Source organism: Pteronotus mesoamericanus, unplaced genomic scaffold (assembly GCF_021234165.1).
Source record: "Pteronotus mesoamericanus isolate MK-2021 breed Mesoamerican mustached bat unplaced genomic scaffold, CSHL_Meso_final contig_65, whole genome shotgun sequence".
NCBI lineage: Eukaryota > Metazoa > Chordata > Mammalia > Chiroptera > Mormoopidae > Pteronotus > Pteronotus mesoamericanus.
Window position 1 is genome coordinate 9814220 of NW_026555228.1, and position 22911 is coordinate 9837130.

The window sequence follows — 22911 nt, forward strand, 5'->3', positions numbered from 1 at the left end:
TACACTTTCCCAGCCCCAAGATAGTCTATATTTCCTGCCATTATAGATTCACCTTAAGTCTAGAGCAATTTATTTCCTGTATATGGTGTGACAGAGATCCACATTTTCTCTTCTCTATAAAGTGGCTTTCCCAGCACCATATACTGATAACCGAACTTTTCTCTCTCAATGGTTGTGAAACAAACCACTTTTATCATATATTGAATAATATAAAAATAAGGTCCACTGAATGTGATCTTGACAGTTTGAAGACATTCTGGACAATTGATTTAACATTAGAAAAATGCCATCTTCACCACAGGCGTGACAAATTTACTCACCCAGAAAACACAACCCCGTATTTGAAGTCTGATTGGATTCATCTGAATCAAATAACCAGAAACACACAAATAAAAACAGGTAAGTAGATATTTCCCTCATATCACATGTAACCTTTTAAAAATAAAATTCTCAGAAAAGAATCATCATGAGTAAAAGTTTTAGTAGTTAAAAGTCAGTTTGAAAAGAATCAGTTGCATACAGCGTTGCAAGTTATTTTATATTTTATTTTGTAATTGCAATTATTTTGCATCTGACTTTTTAAACATAATTCCACATGAGAAAGGAAACTGCCAGATCAGTCAGTACTAATTAGCTTGCATGAATCTATAATAAAAGACTGTAAAAGGACTCATTAAAGACTGAAGAATGAAATATGACCAGAGCTATCACTATTAATAACTATAAACTTTCTCTAAAGAAATATAGAGCAGTTGGTATTTTGCAAAACATCTCCGGCAATTTAGAGGCTTCCATCTGTTAGTCTTACACTGAATTAAACAAGGATGGTAGCAATTATTTTAAATAGTGTCAACATGAACATACAAATATATACTGTATGTTTTTCTTTTATTATAGAAACCAAAGACTACATGTAAAAGAAATGGCAGAGAATATAAAAAACGTGCATCCTCTATCTTACACAATCCTGGATATCGAGTGAAAAGCGGTGGACACTGCTCTAAGTGCATTACATGCACGACCATCTACTTGTTAATCCCCAACAGTTCTGTGATTCTCCAGGGACTGTTCTCATCATCTCCATTTACAGGTGAGAAGCATGAAGCTCAGACACGCTGTAAGTACCAGGGGTCACCTACAGGTAAAGGGAAGAGTGGAGGTTGGGACACAGGCCACCTGACCCCAGGGCCCATGCTCCTCACTCTGCCCCATTGCTTCCGCAGTGTCTGGCAGCTGGGGAGAAGAGAGGACACAGCCCAATACGCTCTCCAAATTCCTTGGTTCGCTAAGAGGCTAGTGTCTTATCATACTTGTAGTAAGACAACTCAGATTGTGTACTTTTTGGAATAGGAAGAAAAAATCAGCAAGGATAAAAACAATGGTACTTTAAGGTAAATCAAAACCACAAAACGGTGTGTGAAAGTTCATGGGAGTCCAAACAGCATAAATGAAACTTTCCCTTGTGAACAGAATAAAGATCTAAACATCTCATACCAATACAGTTCTTTTTTATCTTTATCACAACCAAGCAACATAAAAAACCTCACTTTCATTCTGATACTTTAACAGTCAAGCCACAATTAATACTGAATGTTAAATCTGTACATAATAAAGTATAAGTCCAGCTAGATATTTTATTTGAAACATGCTTTTACCTAATTGATTACTGTTTGCTCTTTAGTCAATACTGATAGCATCCTGTAATTTAGTATTTACACATGATAGGTGAAACTAAGTTAAACCACAAGTCACAAAAAGTTTTGTAATCAACTATATTTATAGCCACGATACCAGAGATGCAGTGAGCAAACCAATGGCCATTCCTTAATAAAATACAAGAATTTTCGTCATGCATAGTAAGAGGCGGTCTCTTTAAGAGGCTGCATGTTCAAGAAAGATTCAACAGTCAAATCTTGGCAAGTATTTTTTTTACACAAACACTTGGTTTGATTATTTAGTCAACTTAGTAATACATGTTTATACTCTAAATGGAAGTGGAATAAACACTACATGAAAAAAGCGAGCCTATCAAACTCGTTAATAACTATTATGCCTCTTAGCAGTAAGAACTATTATCTTAGGATTTCAAACATTTTATTTTCTCTCACAGCACATTTTATAGCTTTCTATTTTAGGAATCAGAGTATAACAAAAAAAAAATTCCAAAATCCCCAAAAACAACAAAAAAAATTTCCTTAAGGACCACTTCCATTCGTTTGAAATATAGTCAAATCAATGAAAACGGAATTATTCCCACAGTAAAGACAAGTTAGTAAAATAATTCCAAGTAGTGCTGCATATGAGCTACAACTTTACCTCAACTGTTTAATGATTTCTGATTTTTGAGGGTGCAACAGCACTACACTGAGCTGTTACTACCAAGGCAAGGAAAAATCGCTAGCAAACATATGAAGATTGGGGGCCATTGTTGTAATTTTTAAAGAATCTTTAGATAAACCACATTTATTACAGGAGTTAAGTAGAAAAACTAAGGTTTGAGTTGCACTGTCCTTACCATGAACTGTATCCCAGGCACAGTTAACTAACTATTGACAATTCTTAGAGGCTGGTTTCTTGTAAGTATTAAAAACTAGCTCATGGGCTCAGGTACATCCCACCTAGGTAAGTTTTCAGGAATGCCAAATAAGAAACAAGAACCCCAATTGTTCACTCTTAATTTCTGTTCTTTGATTTAACAATGTTTTATAGAACCTCAGATTTTGATTCCAGAATTTGCACTTAGGAAATTATACTAAGCATGGAATGAGATAAGATTTGTGTTTTCTTGGGAGCCACGTGAAGGTTTATTCCTCGTTATATTACTTTTCATCATGGCAAAGTTCTCTGAAGACCAGTAGAATAAAAGCTTCACGTGCTACATGATGGATCTCTTTTTTAAAAGTTGCATACGATTTCAATGTGGCTAGTGAGGTCTAACTAGTCCAGCCCTTAATTTTATTTTACTAGAGTTGATAAACAAAAAAGCTAAATAAGGGTGAATCTAAATCCTCAGTAACATATATATATATATATATATATATATACACACACATATATATATATATACACATACACACACATATATATAAAATCTGAACACACAATAAAATACACCCTAAACACAAAGTAAGGTATAATATAGTTTGCAATGTGACATTGTCTTTATTGTATTTCTCCACTGTGTAGGAATGGGAGACCACCTTTTCATTAACTTGTTATTCCCTCCTCTTTCCCCAGCTTTGGGATAGTTTGAAAAACACTTAACTTTTACAGGTTGTTATGAAATTAAATTTTCATTTATACAGCACTCAAAATTGTAGTTTACATGTATATATGATTTCTGAAATACAATGACACAATGTAATTCTTTTGTTCTGCAAAAAATTCCACATACATGCATACTGATCAAAACAATCTTGGTTGAGAAATTTCCTACGCACGGTTAAGTTAAAAAAAAAGTTGACAACTGTACCAGTATTTCCAATGTTAAGATAACTGGGTGCCACCTAGTGTTCAATTTCTGCAACTACTAACCTTACAAATAAAAATAGCTATTAAAACCCAGGTTCTAAAATCTGCATCTTGGAAATGTTTTTTTGTTGATGTTTATAGTGGCAAAATTAGATAATGAAAAGAATATATGTAATATCAAAATTAGTATAAAAATAGTCACACGATACTTAAATATGAAAAAGAGACCTAATCTTTTGACTTCAAATGCAGATTTCTGCTCTCTTAAATTTTATCAAAACTTCAAAGGGACGTAAGTCATTGAAATATACAGAAAGTCACTGTACAGTCAACAGGCCAGTCAAAACTAGGGCTTAATCATAATCCACGAGTATAGGGCAAATGGTTTATTCAAAACATCCATTTACTTACTGGAAGTGGTCAAAGTAGGAAAGGTAATGAACTTTTTCTCTTTTTAAAAATAGTAGATGTGCTCTTTTTACCCATAAGCTCCATTACACCAAAGAACAAAGTGGGCTTAACATTTAGTTTAATTCAGCACTACCAGTTTTTAAAGAAATACCTTAGAAACAAATCAGTCTGCTTTAACAAACTGCACTCAAACTAAAGATAATTTTAATCTTCTTTAACAGGCCATAGCCAAAATCCAAATTGTTGACCAATCCGCAGAGAAGTTGGAATGTAAAACGTCGAGGTCAATTTAGATCTGAAAGGTAAAAGAACATCAGGTCAAATGAAAATGAGTTCTTATATTGCAGCAGCCTACCACATAAGGGAGACCTTTACCCCCTTAGGGTATCTGGGAAACAAACCCAGTCTGAAGAGGAATTTCTGTATACCATGCATTTCTCAATTCTGGCCTGCTGCCAATAAATCTTCACAACCTCCATCAGAATGTTACATGTTATACTCTTAATACTTACCATGAATACTCTTAATAAAGTTTAGTGTCATCTTCTGGGGGTGGGATCATAGGGGGGCATTATTTCTTTAAGAAAGGACCAAGGACAATACCAAATTCTTCTTCCAGTCAACCTGGTTAGAGGAGTGAAGGCTAGAATACCTATAAACCTTCTAGAGAAATGTCTTGAGGAAGAAGTAAGTTTCTCAGGTGATACAGCCACCCTTACAAATGTTCAAGAAGATATCTCCAATTCCCTTAGCAACTACTGTCTTTATCATCTTTTCCCCACCAGCCTGCTGGGCTCAGTTCTGAGGAATCACTAGCCGAGATTCAGGAATTTTCTTCTTAGAAAATCTTTCTCCTGTCTAGATTCTCAACCTATCACCCCTGCACGTGGCTTCCTAGTCAGGCATGTTCTCCGGTTAGGCTCTTAATTTCTGAAGAGGCCTCCTACCCCAGATCAGCTGTCCAAATGTTTAGATCACACCTTAATCTACAACATAGCTCCATGTCAGGTTCTTGTCAGAAAATATAAATCTACTGTCAAAAGTATCATTAATAGTTCAGTCACAAGAATCTTATGGCTCAGGGTCTCCAAAAGGAGCAACATTCAAAAAGAGCCCTGGCTGGCGTGGCTCAGTGGATTGAGCGCCGGCCTGCAAATCAAAGGTGCTGGGTTGATTCCCAGCCAGGGCACATGCCTGGGTTGCGGCCCAGGTCTCCAGTTGGGGGCGTACAAGAGGCAACCACACATTGATGTTTTTCTCCCTCTTTCTCCCTCCCTTCCCCTCTGTCTAAATATAAATAAATAAAATCTGTATTTTTAAAAAAATATTTTATGTATTTACTATGAGAGAGACGGGGAAGGAGGGAGAGAAACATCATCTTTGCCAAGAGATATCAATTGCCTCTCACAAGGCCCCCAATCAGGGACCTGGCCTGCAACCCAGGCATGTGCCCTGACTGGGAATTGAACCAGCAACCTTTCAGTGTTCCCAGGCCGGCACTCAATCCACTGAGCCACATCAGCCAGGGCTAAAAATCTTTAAAAAAAAAAAAAAGAATGTGCAAAGCATTAGGAGAGTAGTACTATATATGTTTAAAAATTCATAAATGTGTCAATCCTAATTGTTTGAAGATGCATCAAAATATAAGATGGACTGATGCATAAATAAAGGTATAGATACGTGATAAATCAAGTATAGGGAAGAGTTAATTGTAGAATTTCTGTGGTGGGTATCACTTGGGATGCCTAACTCAGCCCAAGACCAGTCTTCGCATTTTTTGAAAAGCTCTGGTAATTCTGTTGTAGTCTTGGTCAGGAATAACTGCTCTTAGGTATGTGACAATTTCACCTTTGAAACAAATCAAACATTAGTATTATTTTTAGACTCATCTAGGCAGGTGGTTTCTCCACTACATTTTTATTTAAAGGGGGTTGAAGAGCCCAAACCAAATTTGTACCCTAATTATTAAATAAATTTACACTGCCAAAACCAAAGTTTGAATTTCACTTAAATATTTTAAGAGCAGAATGGCAATGAGACATTTACTCTTGTGAGCATCGCTGATTTACTGTTAGAAAAAACAATACATTTTTTCTCAAAATAGACACACCAACTCCAAACCAAGATTTTGCCAATAGTGCATATCCAGCAGATAAAAATCACATAATGGCAAAAGACCTTGATTTTAACAAAGCTTTTAATGTATGTTGTAATTTCAAACTTCTTATCAAGCTGGTTCACACAAAATTCTTCTTTAAATATACTAGTATTTTGATTGACAGAAGGCATGTTTCTGTGCTAAGATCTTATATTTCTTACAACTAAAGTTCTTAATAGCTATCCCATTAGACACACTTAAGAAAAAAAGACTTTATTTATTTTTAGAGAGAAGAGAAGGGAGGGGAAAAGAGGAGAGAAACATCTACTGGTCGCCTCTCAAACGCGCACCGACCTGGGACTGAACGTGCAACCCAGGCATGTACCCTGACCAGGAATCGAACGGATGATCTTTTGCTTTGTGGGATGACACCCAACTGAGCCACACAGGTCAGGGCTCTTAAGACACTGTTAATTAAAAAAGTTTTGCTTTCAATGCCTAGCATTTATATCATCAAAGCAAAGACTGATCTTTCTAGGAAGAAATGTTGAAAATAGATGAATTCCCAGAGTATAAACAGTCTGACTAGTTGTCTACTGAGTATTTTAATTCATGGACAAGTCTTGAAATATACCCTTATTTAAGTGCTCAGCATTCTTAGATTAAAGGAAGTTAGGGGAAAGAGCTGGTTTCTCTGTGGATAATTCACAAATGTTGAAAAATGCAAGGTGCATCTACTTACATCATCAATGTCTTCGTCGTCGTCTCCAATGTCATCAAACTGGATTTCATCATCATCACCAGGACCAAATGTATCAGTTTCATTGATTTTAGCTGAAGAAGCAATAACAAACAGGCTCACTGAACATATTATTATTTTAATAACCAAGACGTTAAAATAAATAATTGCCCACTAAAGAAGTGGTCTGATACCAAATGCTGAACTACAAAAAGAGACTCTTACAACAAACTTTTAATTAAATCTAAGTTTTATTACCATATCAGAAAGATCCTAACTTTGACCTAACAATTCTACTATACAGAACAGTCAGAATTTTACACAACAAAACCTCTAACAAAGTGACTGCTAAGTCAAGATGGAATGTACCTGTGTTATAATTTTCTTTTGTTTATAAAGGTATTTTTAGTAAGGCAGGCCCTAATTATATAAATTCTGAAGCTATTACAACTTCCAGCTATGCTTTAAAAAAGGTTTAAGCACATACTGATCATTTACTAATCATCTAACTCATCAATCAGAAAGATCTGATCAAATCATGCTATCCCTAAGCAATGAAAATGAACCATAAAGTGCTAGTCCTATTCCCAGATATATTAGCACTTCCTAGATTGGAAATGCCAGGTAATTGATTTCAGCTGCATTTTCATGTGTCCAAAGGGAGCGACATTAAAAAAATAATAGAATGATGTATTTATTTCTTATCCTTTTGCATCTTCTATTTTAGGGCATGCTTTAATACATACATATAGCATTAGTAAAGTAGTACTACGTGTTTAAAAATTCAAATTGGGTGTATTTTGTAAAATTTTTTTATCTACTGATTTGAGAGAGAAAAACATCAATTTGTTGTTCCACTTATTTATGCATTCATTGGTTACTTCTTTAAAAAAATTTTTTAATTTTTTATTTTTGATTTCAGTGAGAGGGGAAGGGAGGGACAAAGAAAGAGAAACATTGATTGGTTGCCTTCCAACTGGGGACATAATCTGCAACCCAGACACATGCCCTGATCAGGAATGGAACCAGTGACCTTTTGCTTTGCAGGATGAGACCCAAACAACTAAGTCACACTAGTTGGAGCCATTGGTTGCTTCTTGTATGTGCCCTAACCTGGGATTGATCCTGCAACCTTGGTGAATGGGGACAACACTCTAACCAACTGAACTACCTGGCCAGGCCATAAATGCATGTATCCTAATGCTTTGGAGATGTATCAAAAATAAAATGTAATACAAAAATATCATACTGTTTTCATGATAATATGCAAGAGCCTCCCTCCCCCCAAAGTTAACTACCAAGCAAAAAATGCAGGCTTACAAAAAAGTATGTGAGGTGTATTTCCCCTATGATAAAGTTGTGATGGACTTATTTTTGTTTTACTTAAGTTTTCTGCATTAAGAATGCATAATGTTTGTATTGGGAGAGGAAACCAAGAATGCTGGCCTAAAAATAATCCTATGGGATACTGTGATACTAGGGTAAGATGAATTGAAGACTGACTTTTTAATAAAAGTCAGCAGTAGTACCTAATGACTATCCTTGCCTCACATTTAAAGTAGACGAACACTTGACAGTCTCCTTGAGAAATGAGTTTTAAAAGAAATACTACAACTTTTTCTTTGACTACTATTACACAGAAGCCCAGAGTTTATAAAGTATAACTTCTCATGAAAAGTACTGTATGTTTACTAGAAACAGAATCCCAGTTATTTTCTCAAGGCATCTAGTACAGGTGTTTAATATAGGCAGTCAGACTTAAAACAGATCATGTAAGCACAAAAGTAAATATGCAATGTTGGGAAACGCCCGGTCTGGTTTCAGAAGCTGTAACCCTGCCACCAGGCTGCAGGGCCCCAAGGCTGGAGATAATCAGGAGGCCTTGGAGAAACAGGCTCCTGTGAAGGGACTTGGCCTGTCCGCATAGCCCCTGCCTCTCTGCTTTGCCATGGGTGGTCAATTAGCCAATGACGGGTAAGGGACCTCGCGCTGAGGTTTTCGACCTAAGACAGGCATTAACCTGATTTTGGCAGCAGATAAGAAATTGGGGGACATGGAGAAGGGGCAAAAAGGCCCCCATACCCCTCGGCTTGGCCATGGCCGGAGTCCTCATTGCAGCTGAGAAGCAGTCTCCTTATCTCTTGGTTCCTTCCCCAGCCTGGCTCAGGCTTGAAACAATGTGGGAACAGCCCTAAATCAGATCTGGCTGTCCCAAGGTAATCAGGTCTAAAAATAAATTCTATAGTGTGCTCTTCCTCCCTCAAATCTCTGGTCAGCTCATGCCCGAAGGACATTCATATTATTTACATCCCTTTGCTTGTCAAGACATTTGCTTTATTTACACCTTTTATCCTTTATCTTACCTTTAAGGCATCTTTAAGTCTACTTCCCCCTTATTCAGTCTCTGTTGTTGATTCTTGTCTCCTCTCAGACCCATGTAAATCACTGACTTCCTGTCACTTGTTTTCCTCAAGGTATGTATTCTCTGTGAAACTTATCTTGCTAATGAGTGTATGTATGCTTTCCTGTTATTCCCCACGGATAAGATGTTCAATAAAAGCCTTGGAATAAGGGGCAACAGGACCTTCCCCACTAAAAGGGATGTGCCAAGGCCTTCTCTGGGAAGAGGGAAGTGCCCCTGTCTGCTCCCCCTGGCAAACAGAAGTGTTTGTGACGTTTCGTGTTTGTCCCCCTCATCCATGACAACCCTGGGATGGGCTCTGTGGGTTTCAGAGCTCTGCTCCCACCTTAGCTGGCCCCAGATGGTTTCCCTCAGATTTCAGGGAGCACTGTGCTCTCTGCGGCGCTCCCCCGCGGCAGCGTGTCCCCTATAGCCAGCAAAATCCACAAAATTCTACCGAAATTCGCTCATCTTAATACCACCAGGTAATAGCACCGTAACAGGTTAATATAGTAACTCAGATATTACCATGCTCCGGAAGCTCGCCATATGCCTTCAAACTTCTCGCTTCGTCTGCATTGTATTTTAAAATTACATCAGCTTTATTGTCCTTGGAAAGAGAAAAATAACTTTTAGATCTAATTATGGCAAAATATTAAGTTTTCTCCTACCCTCTGAAAAACATCCTCAGGTCTAACCCAGTATGAAACTTGCATGAATAAATGAATAATGATCAACAAGCTTAGGAGAAACATTCACAGATCTCACTTTAATAAGAGCAAAACTGTGCAGATCCAATCTTGTAGATTACTCACCACTACCCTTTGATCAGAAGTCTTTTGAAATACGAAAACTTCCAGGGATCATCATTTACAGGGTGATTAAACATCGTAATTCAAAAATTGAGACTGGTATAATGACCTAAGGAAATTAATACACCTTTCCACCTATCAGCGGTTCTTTAGGTAGAATTGACCAGAATCTCCTGTGGAGCTTTTATACCTCCTGAAGATGGATTAGTAGATGTGGAGTGAAGCCATGAATTTTCATTTTAAAAAGCTTTTTGAGTGTTTCTGTCACACGGAGTCCAATGAAAACTACTGCCTGAAATGTTCACACTTCCCCATTTAAAAAAAAATGACTCAGTTAATAAGAAAAAAGGGTTGAGGCTGATAGTTTCAAAGGCAATAAAAATGATCAGTGATGCAAGGGCAGTGTGGCTCAGACCTGAATTTCATAAACTGTAATGTATCTAGACACCCAGGGGGAGCTTGTTAAAATGCATATTCTGAATTAGGAGGCTTCGGGTGGGATTCGAGGATCTGCATTTCTAATACGTTCCCAAAAGTTAATGTTACTGGCCCCTGGACCACCTCTTTAAGTGGCAGGGAGAAGAAGGATTATGGGAGATTAAGAATAAAAAACATTGGTCCTGGCTGTCATTTTCTAGTCAAAATGTTACACCTTTCAGAGCCTTAGTTTCCTATCTATCAAACAGGGAACTAATTATTCTAATTCTGGGGTTAGTTTTGAGATCAAAAGAAGAAAATGGACATTAAAATGGTATGAATTTAGCCCTGGCTGGTGTGCCTCAATGGACTGAGCACTGGCTTGGGAACCAAAGGGTCACCGGTTCGATTCCCAGTCAGGGCACATGTTTGGATTGCATGCCAGGTCCCCAGCAGGGGGCGCTCGAGGGGCAGTGACAGATTGATGTTTCTCTCCCTCTCCTCCCTCCCTCCCCCAATCTTAAAAAAAAAAAATAAAAGATGAATTTAAAGCACGGTTTCTCAATTTCAGCATGATGACATCTTGGGCTGGACAATTTGTTGTTGAGACTGCCCTGTGCACTGTTAAGGTATTTAGCAGCATCTTTGGTCTCTTGGTCTCTACCCATTAGATGTCAGTGGCACTGTCCCCCTCTCTCAGGTGTAACAACCAGAAATGTCTTAGGATACTGCCAAACAAGCCACTGGAAATTTAAAAAAAAAAAAAAAAAAAAAAAAAATCACCCATGGTTGAAAACCACTGATTAAAAGTAAACATTTTAATTTTTTATTCTGGAATATGGATACATTTTAAAAAAAAAAATCAAAGTATGACCAAGGTTATAAAGCCAGAAACATTTTATCACTCACAATGTGATTTAACACATGGTGATGAGTTCCAACAGGTAGAACCAAATAGATTTCACAGACCCACAATGTCCTGGGGCTGAAAGCAACAGGGGCAACTATCGTGTTATTATCTAAGTGCTTATCTAAATTTAGAGTACATACTGCAACTACCTGTATTCCTTGTCTTATTCCCCCAATCATTAGGCTATAAGCATCTTGTGGGATGGCAGCATGAATCATTCAGCTGTAGCCCCAATGGTTTCTGTAGCTGGAGTAATGGTTTCCAGATTTTGATTTCAAGATGTATATATTTTTTTAAAAATTGGGGTGGGAGGACCAACATAAGGTTATTTTTTTATTTTGCCAACTAAGAATACTAACAGAACTATTACTATACACTATCGCTTATTCCAAAAAGGAAACTTTTTAAATATCAAAAAAGGAAAAAGAACTATTTGGCTTCATTAAAAATGTACATGGCCTGTATTTCTTCTGCAGTGAAAATATGAACTGGCATTTGGGAACCATAATACCTGGGGTACCTAGCACAATGCCCAAGACATAAATGACTAGCCCTTATGAAATGTTTGCTGATACAAACAGTTAAATGTGGCTATGGCTCATGTTCCTAACATTAATGGATGTTTACAATCAAGAAAGTGAACAATACAAATTTTCTTTTATTTTACCTGGTAATCTCGCAGACCAACCAATATTATATCTGACGTATTTATCCAAACCTATAAAAGAAATAAAAAATCAAGAGCAACATTTAGTCAGCATTCCCATAAAATGCTATTCACCCAACTATGGGCCAAGTACCTATATTTAGAATTATATTGTTTTTTGGGGAAAAACTTCCCCCAAAACAAAACTATAGGAAACAGCTGTGCCTGTTTTAACTTTTTGGTAATTTGGGATATTAAAACAATATTCTTATTTAACTATTTGGCAGTTTAGTAATTCTAGAGAAATGATGATTAGTTTAAAAATTAAGGGATTTTTTTTTCATAGTGAACCACTCTTTGGTTAGTTATCCATTCATTACATATAAGAATATGAAATTTGAAATGTGGCCCTGGCCAGGTGACTCAGCTGGTTGTAGTGTCGTCCTGTACAACCAAGGGTCATAGGTTCGCTTCCCAGTCAGGGTACATACCTAGGTTGTGGGTTCAATCCCTAGTAGGGGAACATACAATTGATGTTTCTCTCCTTCCCTCCCCCCAGACCAAGAAAAACATATCCTCAGGTGAGGATTTAAAAAAAAAAAAAAAAGAAATGTGGCCTCATTTCTCTCTGTCCGTTTCTTTTACTCACACCCACCACTTTAGTTTGGTAACAGGATTAACAAACCAAAAAATTTTTTTAAAAATCATAAAATCAGAAGTTGGAGGGACTTTCAACCAACCTAATTAATAAATCTGCCTGAACACCTATTATGATGGGAAATTAGTCATTACTTTCCAAGGCATTCCATTTCTGATCACAGTTCAGGAAATTTAACATTAACATAACACTTAATAGCACCCCAGCCTTTCCCCACTCTCCTGACATTAACAATGTATTAAAAAGCCAGGCCATTTATTTTGCAGAGTTCCTCAATTTGGATTTGTTGATTGTTTCCTCATGATTAGATTCAGGTTAAACATTTTTTGGCAGGAATACAACACAGGTGATGCAAATGAGTCCTTAAATAGAATCTGTAAATCATTGTTCTACTGAACTCTTTTGGGGACTTATGAGGTCCTGGACCCATACAAACTGTAGAGCCATTTTCCCCTCCCTTAATGACAATTTTTTTATTAAATTAAAACAAATCCCCACACTTACCTTTTTTCTCAATTTCCCTCTGATGTGACACAACCTCTTTACACCATCGAAACACATTGCTTCTAAGCGCCCATTTCCCAACATTTTGATTACTTGAGCATATTCTGGGGGAGGGAAAAGAAAAGGGTATAAGATATTCAACTTCTGATAAAAGCAACTTAGCAGTCTACATAAAACTGACTAGAAGTATAGGTGTACTAGTTGGGAATACAAATATACAGGAAAAAAATGCAAGGGACTGATAAACCCCAAGCTAGATAATGGCAGAGCCACAACCAAGGCTCTGACAAGCTGTCTCTCTGCTATCAGAAATGTTTTCATTATGAACTCACTTTGATTAGCTACACTACTGTCTTTATGACTGTTTGCTTTACTTTTGGAGATCAAGGTGGCTTGTCCCAAAATGTACAAACTACACCTCGTCCATCTTTCATATTTGAAGCCTTTCCCAATTTTGGATCTCCTTTCCCTTAGAATCCTTAGAGGCTAATCTCAACACAACATTTGGTATATTTGGCAAATAAAAGTAGCTTAAATGTTAACTATGTCTTTGTTAAATCAGAATATCTTAGTGATTATTCCAGAGTTTCTGTAAAGTCAGAAAGATGTTATCAGGCAAAATGCCAAACTTTTAATTAAAATCATTCCGAAAGGGTACCCAGGAAGCCAACTGGTTTAACTGCTATCTGAAAATCTGACATTACTTATGAGCATTAGCTTTGCACATGGGCCTCTTTTGTTATTAAGTGACAGAAGACATGGTGGCGGGGGCACGCACATCACTTCAGAACCTTGAGCTTGCTCAAGCTGTACGTTCTACAGACTATCGCCCAAAGAAGATATCCGCACATTGGTAAATACGCAGATGTAATTCTGAAAAGCTTGACTGTAGGGTTGACACGTGGAAGTAAGTTAGACCACATGCAGTGAACCTAGCGCCTCAACACGGTCAACTCAAAGATGGTCTCTCTTCCAAAGTGGTGGTCAAAATCAAATCAACTGCTAACAGGGGCTAGGAATGACCCTAAGGCTAAGAAACAAAAAAGACCTCTTAGAGTCAGAAAACATGTTTCACTTTTATATGGCATGAACAAGTCACCAAAGTTCTATAAAAAGGTAATTAAAAAATTTGTTTAAAATTTCTGGGAAAAAAAGTGCTGGAAATTCTTGGGATAACTGGAAAATTTTGAATAGGGACCATATACTGGATATATAATATAGTCAAAATCATCTGAGTGCTCTGTTTTAATTATGTAAGAGAATATAGCTGTTCTTAAGAGACAGATGATGAAGTAGTAAGGGAAAAGTATCATGATGTCTGCAACTAACTTTCAAATGTTTCAGGAAAAACACACACACTGCGAATACCCAGATAAAGGGTACTTTAAAGGAAGTTCATTGTACTAAATACTGCAACGTATGTGAAGCTATAAAATTACTTATAATAAAAACACAAAAAACTAGTATTACATACCCTGGTCTGGCACTTACAAAGTCTTACCTTTGAAAAGCTAAGTAAAATGTTCAGTTTCATTTTATTGTATTTTATGAAATTATATGCTAAGGGCACCGGAGAAGTAAGGGAAAGGCTTCAGATTCATCCCTCAAGTATCCATGGTCTACGGCACATACTATGTGGCACCATTTACTATCAAAAAAGGTCTAGTAAATCATGGATTGTCCATAATCACTTTTGAGGCTTAATTCCCTCTGAACTGTGTAATTCATTCTAAGATATAAGTGTTCAGACAAAACAATGAAATCTACACATTTCCAGAAACACCGCCAATCCTCAAGGGAGACCAAGGGTACCAAGAAATGACTACCAAAACAAAGGCTCTGGAAAAGTGTGGGGGATGAAAAATGGAGAAGAGCAAAAAGGGATGTGTGATTCATTGCTCAGGATTATGAATAGTACCTCCTTTATGATTAGAAATTGAAATTCCGTATTTAAAAAACCAAACTATTACTAAAAGAAATCCACCTTATGAAAATGCTTACCTTGCCCATCTTCTTTGAACACCAGTTCTCTTTTTTCAGATTCATTCTCATTCTTACCCCTACGTCTGTTTTTACCTCCTTTACCTAATGGTTTTAAAGAAAGAAAAAGCATTATTATCTGCAAAACAGTAGGAAAAGAAACTAAACTAAATTAAGGCTTATAAAATGTTTTTTAAAAAGTCACTTAAATTTAAAAATTCACCTAAGTTATTAGTCGCACAATCATATTAAATTTACAATCTCCCAGCATACCAAACATATACATATCGCTATTCCCCTACTCTTCTTAGAAATTCCTTTTGGAATATTTCTGACATAAAATACAAACAAACCAAAAGAGGTATTATATAAAAGTATATAGAGACCTTTCTGAGGAAATCCGTATTCAATGATCAAACTGCCCTGGATCATAACAATAACAACCACTCGGATGACTACACTGCTCAGGAAACCCCTCCTGCAGCGGCTCACACAGGACAAGGTGGGAGATATAATGGTCTTGATAAATTTTATAAAAATGCCTTGTTTCTGTTGTACCTGACCTCCGCACCTCAATGAAAGGTGTGGGTGCAAGTAGGAGATGACTGAAAAGAAAAGAAAAAAGGTAAAGTTATAGTTACTGGAATGGGAAACACCGATTTTGTGGTGACGGAGAAAGAGCCAGAGGTCTGGCAATTTTAAGTTTGAATCTTATCCTATTGCTGTAGTATACACTGAGCAAGGTATCTTAAGTTAAAAAGCAAGGTGCTAACTGCCTGAACCTGAGAGTAACTAAGATGTTGTTCATTAGGTAAACAAGTAAATTGTGGTATATCCATACAATGGAATATTATTTAGCAATAATAAAAAGAAATGAACTACCAAGGGCCTAAAAGACATGGAGGAACCTTAACTGTGTATAGCTACAGGAAGAGAAGCCAATCAATCTGTAAAGGCCGAATGGTATGACTCCAACTATGTAATATTTTGGAAGAGACAAAGCTATGGAGACAGTAAAAAGATTGGTAGTTGCACAGAGTTGGGAGGGAGGAAGGAAGGACAGATGAATAGGTGGAACACGGGATTTTTAGGGCTGTGAAACCATTATTCTGTATCACACTGTAATGGCGGATACATGTCACTATACATTTTTCAAAACCCACACCAATGTACAATATAATGAACCAACCTTAATATAAGCTATGGACTTGAGTCAATAATGATGCATCTAGATTAGCTCATGAAAGAGGTTAATAGAGAAAACGGTTGGGGAGGGGAGAATGGGAACTCTGTACTTTCTGCTCAATTTCCTATAAATATAAAACTGCTCTAAAAATAAAGTCTATTAAAAAACAACAACAACAACAACAAAAAGCATGGTGCAAAAGGGTTGCAATCAGCAAAATCCAAATTGTGGGGGCAACTGTATGAGAGTTTTCACCCTGGCTGGTGTGGCTCAGTGGGATGGATATGAGAGGTTGGCGGTTGATTCCCAGTCAGGGCACATGCCTGGGTTGTGGGCCAGGTCCCCAGTTGCGGTGGTGGAGAAGCAATGGATTAACTGATGTTTCCCTTTCTTGATCTCCCTCCCTCTTCCCCTCTCTAAAAACCAAAATGTTAAAAAAAAAAAAAGAAAAAAGACAATCTGTTTTCTTCAATAGACACATTGTGGGGAAAAAAGAAAACACAAATGGATGGGCAACCGACAGGTTAAAAGATACTTGAAAGACATCTCAACCAATGGCAATGTGTAGACCATCTCTGGATCCTGATTTGGTGTGGATGGTGCAAGTTTAGTCATGAACTGATGGCACCCGGGGCCAGCACATGAACACATAAAAGTTCCTTACACTAGTCAACTTTTGTACATATTCGAAATTCTTATTGTAAGTTTAAAAATAGAGCACAGTGAAGAGCATGAGGCCACCATTAATGTAAAAACAATTCATACTCATATCTGCTTATGTATACATAAAATCTCATGGAAGGGCATATACAAAAAAAGTTAATGCCTGTGAGAAAAGAGAACTAGTTGGCAATGGGACACATTTAGGAAGAGAGATTTCATTTTTTTTATACTTCTTGAAAATCGACTCATAAAATTCAAAAAATTTTAAGAAAAAAACACTTCAACAAAAAGCAGAGGCGTGACATGATCCTCTGGGTGGGAAAACTGGTGGGAAGGCTGCTATCCTTCTTACACGTAAAATGAAGCAGGCTGAGCTTAGTCACGGGAGGAAAGGAACTGGGAAGCAACCAAGGTGTCCTCCAGTAGATGAATGGATAAACTGTGGTACTACCAAACAATGGACTGTTATTCAGAGGAATATTTCTGAGAAGAAACAAAAGAATTGTAACCAGATATAGAGGGAGGGAGGAGTAAAGGATACACGGAGCTTTCACAAAAAACCCCCCTCAGGATCTCTTTCAGCCTCTGTAAAATGAGGGAGTTAGAACAGAAGATCCAGCTGCCTACTATTTATGATTCTGTAACTCTTGTAGCTACTGTTGTCCTTCAAAATCTGTCATTTCCCACCCCCGTTCCGTTTTTCATACTTTCAACAGTGATACTGCTCATCATTTGTCAACTCCCCTTTTTTGGACAACTTTTAAAGGGTCTCTTGCACCGTTCTTCACCTTTCACCAGCCCCCCCCTTCATTGTGTCTATCCCATTGGAGCTTAATTAAGCCCAAATTCCTACCTTCTGCTTACCCACTCTCTCAGAAAATTTATTTTTCTCTCATCTATCACTTCCATGCTGATTAATTTCACAGCTCAGCCCACCTATTTCAACTAAGCCTTGGTCTCCTATTTCTAATGGCTCAATATATTGCCAGCGAATGGGTACTGTCATCTCAAGCTCAGTTTTATTCAAAAGTCCATTTACTTTCTTTTACAAGTCCGGTGCTTAATCAACATGCTTGTTTCTGTTAGCGGCACCATAACTACCTTAAAGAATATAATTCTCTCAACCTATAAACATGACATCAACCTACCTCTCAATACTTCTCTTACCTAATGCTTCAATCGAAGTAGACTACTCGCTGTTTTGGTAACTCACCCCCAACAATCTATGCCGATGAGATAGGTACTAATTTACCTTTATTTCACAAGATAATGCACCTCGAAAGGTTATGTAACTTCTCTGAGGCTGTTATCATGTGACCTGAGATCTGGGAATACGAAACCCCAGTGACTATTCTCTTAGCCACCATACAATGCCACCCATTTACTTGTCACAATCACTTCATGAGGTCATAAGTCATTTACCACCGGTTTACCAGTGAGTTCATCCAAGTTCAGAGAAGTAACTACTTTAACATTAGGCAATGAGTGTGGGCGACCAGATTCAAACCTAACCTTTAGTTCCTGGCCTCCACAGTAGGGTAACTTTCCACAGCATTTTGTTCCCATTCTAGAACCTAAGACACATTGGCAGCCATTTCCAAAAATGACTGTAAGTGGTAGTGACACTAAGGGACATATACAAAGAGTGTGAAAGCAGCAAAAAGTTCACAGTCCAAACAGAATAAAGAATGTGCCCTTGGCCACGAAAGACAGACACTTAACTTCTTGCATCAAGTGCACTTAACCCTGGGTGCAGTCTCACAATGCTCTGTGCAACTGTTAGGTGGCCCTCTACAACTTCCTGACCCACCCAGAGTCCTTAGAATTTAGTATCTGAGGCATACTCAGGGCACGCCAAAACTAATTTCCTAGGAAGAGAACAGTAGCTTCTGCTTCAAGCTGTTAATCATGCCAGATCTTTAAACTAGAGTGAAAGCTTCATTAGGGCAAGAATCACACCTAGTTTGTTTGCTGAGTTACATACCTGACCTGGCAATTCTTTGAATAAATCAGTCAAGAGTAGTCCTATATTCCTAAATGAATGTTGTGATTTTAAAATCGAAGGTAGCAATGTCTTCAAAATGTGGGAGCACCTTACCCTACATGCTCTTCTGAATGGACCAAAGGATACCCCTTTTCTCCAAGGTAATAAGCTGACAGAATCTAGAGGAAATAAACTAACGATAAGTCCAAAGCTAAAGTCTTTTGACACACAGTTCATGGCAATTTATATCCTGACTTGTATAACCATCATCAAGATTATATTCACAGGGCTTCTCGCTTTTCCAATAAACAAAACAAATAATTTCTACATTAAACTTCACTTCATAAAATGCAGGGGTCTTGAAAAGAACTAGTCCTTTAAGAGAACAAGTAAGATAACTGACTGTTTTAACATTTACAGGAACAATGAATACTAAGTGCAGAATGGTGGTTATCTCCAGAAAGAGGAAGCAGATTGGGGAGGGAGACACAGAGGGCTTTACCTGAACCTGTGTTGTAATTGTCAAGTTCAGAGTAATAGATTCCCAGGTATACACTGCATTATCTATAATTTTTGCACCCCTCAAATATTATTTATAAAAGTGATTCATCTTGTTAATTTCCCAGAAATAACCATACCCTTACCACTCCCCTCTCTATTTTATTGCCATGTAATGGAATGACCTTTAAAAGAGGTTAGTGAACTAGATGTTATTTAATGCAGAAGTCCTGTCCCCTTGGAACCAAAGGGGAACCTATTATTCACCTAAGTGTGGACTCAACATAAGGGGGGTGACTTAACCCAACAAATATTTATTGAGCATCTACTAAGTGTCAAGTGCTGGCAATCCAATGTGATTAAGATAGGTACTATTTTACTGTTGTTTAGAGCATATAGTCTAGTGAAGGAATTGGAAATCTTGTGCTATAAAAACAGTAAGATACCCACTAAAGTGATGTAGTTACCATCTCAGAAGGAATAAAGGATTACACAGGTTACAAGAAAACTATGACTTTTAAAACCCTATTTTAACACCCCATCTTTCCCAGAATAATTAGCAGCAAAATCCTTGCTACTAAATAGGCCTACAAGTTAGACTTCTAAGGGCAATAAAATAGAGTGCACTTAAGGAACTGCACCAAATTTTGCACAGAACAGCAACCAAATATCCCGAGGGATAAAATGAGTAGTGACAGCTACAAAGGAAATGAGGAAGAATCCCTGGAGCCAGCTGTGAAGTAGAAAAGAGAACAGAAGTAGGCCAGGTCAGGGCGGTGGGGGACGGGGGCCTTTCAGGATGAATAATGAAAGGAAACTTCGTGTAGGTTCTGAGAGATGCTCCTCTCCCGTCAGAAAGTTTTCCCAGTTTCTACTTGCACAATTTCCTTTGAGAAATTATAAGGATGCTTAAAAAGCAGAAACACTCTTACGCCTAAAAAAGGGATAATTTCTTTAGTACTATTCTGCTTTTACCTAGATTAGGCTTTCTATTTTGGAAATTCCAAATAAACTTATCCTCAAGTCTGATAATTTGTGAATGTTTAACTTCAGAATGGAGGGAACTTAAAGGTCTTTACTCCCAGCACTATGTATTTGTGTGTCTGTGTACCTACACACACACACGCATGCATGCATGCTCTGAAACAAAAGTAAAGAAGTTGGCTAAATATGAAACAAGTGTTCTGGGAGGAAAAAAGTTAAACCCTGTAAAGGGAATATGGAAGGGTAAATCTCTACAAATGTACCTCAGAAATACATCCAGGTTTTGCCCACTGTTTACATGAGAGTAGTCTCAACAACATTCAACTGTCCATAAAGAAACCCATGCAGGAGTATCTGATGGTGGTCACTAAAGCAAGCATCATCCTCCAAAAGTTAAGAACTGCTTCCAGCGTTTAACTCCCCCTGCCCGGGAAGGCCAGAGGACGTCCATTTGCAAAGCCTAAGCCACCCAGGGGAGGTCTCCCCACAGGTCCCCATCATGCCGCGGTCACTGTGGCGCGAATGAGGCGCAAAAGCCCACATTCTCCCACAGGAGGCCCCACAAAAATGGCGTCGGCTCCACCCCAATGTGACCAAACTGGAAGACTGGAGTAACTTCCCAGCTCCTCTCCCGCGTTCAGAATCGCGCCCGTACCGCCCAGCCGCCTACAGGCAGGGTGGAGAAGAAGGTCACTGCGGCTTGGGCTATCCCGAAGCCCCAGGCAGGGCCGGAAGATCGGGGCGAGCGGAGTCGTGGTGCCGGGGTCCAGGCGGCATTACCTTTATTCTTGGGCATGGCGGTGAAGACGGCCTCGCGGCTTTACCGATTCCTATCCGGACGATAGCGGCGGCGGCGACTCCTCCAAGGGGCTGAAGAGGCGACGTGTGGAGCCGCGCGGTACAAAGCAGGCGCTAGAGGACGGGTCGCGTGCGCGGGAGAGTCTCCCAGACGAGCCCTTCCGAGATCAGCCTGCAACCACGCTCGGCCGCAGCAAATGGCGTCGCGTCTGCTTGCGTCGCTTCTCCCCGCCCTCCAACGCCGCCTGGGCCCGCCCCCCGCCTCCCCCGCCCCCCGGCCCCGGTCTTTTCTGCGCAAGCGTGTCCTACGGACTCCTATTGTTAAAGCAGAGGTACGAGCACTCCCAGTGCGGTCACTAGAGGGGGCGGGGCCGTTGGCAGGGAGGAGGCCGAGTCAGAGTGGGCGGGGCCCGGGCGTCCTAGTAAAAGGCGTGTTCACAGTGCACCGGCTGCTGGCTGATACTTGACTTCTGCTTTGTGACGAACCAGCTTCTCCGGGTTTGAGCAGCTGACTCATCAATTGTAATCTCACGCTTGTTTTAATGGGGCTCTTACACCCAGCCTACCAAATTGGGAATCTGAGGGGCACAGCAAGGCTTTCCTGCCATTCCCATTACCAAAGCGTAATTATCTGCATGACACTTGTTATTACTTTATAAATATCTGTCTTCCCTACCTCACTGTACACCTTATTAGGCTGAGACCCCATCTGTTGCTTCCTATTGCCAGCACTTAGCAGAATGTCTGACACACAGTAGGTGCTCATTACAAACGAAGTAAGAAAGGGAGGGAGAGGAGACCTAAATTCAGTGTTGTGGGCTGAATTGTGTCCTTCTAACATTCATATTCTGAGGTATTAGGGGTTTAGCATGTTGGAGGTAGGGTTTTTAAAGAGTTGGCACCTTGAACTACTGGACTCCAGAACTGTGACAAAATAACTTGTCAATCTGTGTTCTGTTATTACAGCCCTAGCAAACTAATAAATCGTCGTAGCATGACTAAAAATGTCTACTGGGAAGGAAAGGGATAACTGCAGGTCTATGATTCACTTCTCTACCAGCAATCAATGAGCCAAACTTCCTTTTAAATGTGCTAATATTTACTAGCAGAAAGAGAAGTACAGTCCTTATCTCTAAAATGCTTTTTAGCAAGATACACTTGGTTTATAGAGATATCTTATTGTAAAACCTGGAATTTATGGACTTAGGAGGCATAGTTGACTGGAGAATGGGGGCTCATCATTTAAATTGTGTAATTAATGAGGCATAAAAAGGGAATGTTGCAAAACCAAACGACTCCTTTTGTTTAAACAATGTCTCCGCATTTGTAACTCAGAAGGAAACTTGTCCTTTTATTCTGACTCAATCCACAATGTACCATAATGAGGGAGAAAAAGGTTGTTTTGGAGCTTAATCTGATAAACTTGGACTTCTCCAAGAAAAGATTTTCACCTGTGCCTAGGGATTACCCTGTATCCTTTGAATGATTAATCAAATTTGATATTGGGTAAGATCTATGACTGATATGAGTCTGATTTGACAAAATCTTTTGTCTAACCAAAACTTTGCATGGAAAAATTAGTTTGTACTTCTTGTTGACTCAGAAATATCCCCGTTTTAAGTTCTACCAATTCAATTTGATAAATTTATACTTTGGATAGAATTTGATAATGCAAAGGCTTAATCATGTAACTAAAATAATCTGATACAGGAACATGCATGCATTTATTTGAAACTTTATTATATAAATTT

At 38.5% G+C, this 22911-nt stretch overlaps 1 protein-coding gene across 1 annotated transcript; it reads right to left on the reverse strand.

Moving 5' to 3' along the window:
* Positions 1 to 963: 963 nt before the first annotated feature.
* Positions 964 to 21369, reverse strand: EIF1AX (eukaryotic translation initiation factor 1A X-linked). The gene is made up of 7 exons (XM_054581128.1): positions 21143 to 21369; positions 15069 to 15152; positions 13068 to 13171; positions 11927 to 11977; positions 9649 to 9730; positions 6723 to 6814; positions 964 to 4177 (listed from the first exon to the last, which is right to left on the reverse strand). The coding sequence occupies exons 1-7, from the start codon at positions 21156 to 21158 to the stop codon at positions 4172 to 4174; spliced, it is 435 nt and encodes a 144-aa protein (XP_054437103.1). The 5' UTR covers positions 21159 to 21369; the 3' UTR covers positions 964 to 4171.
* Between the last annotated feature and the right edge of the window lie 1542 nt (positions 21370 to 22911).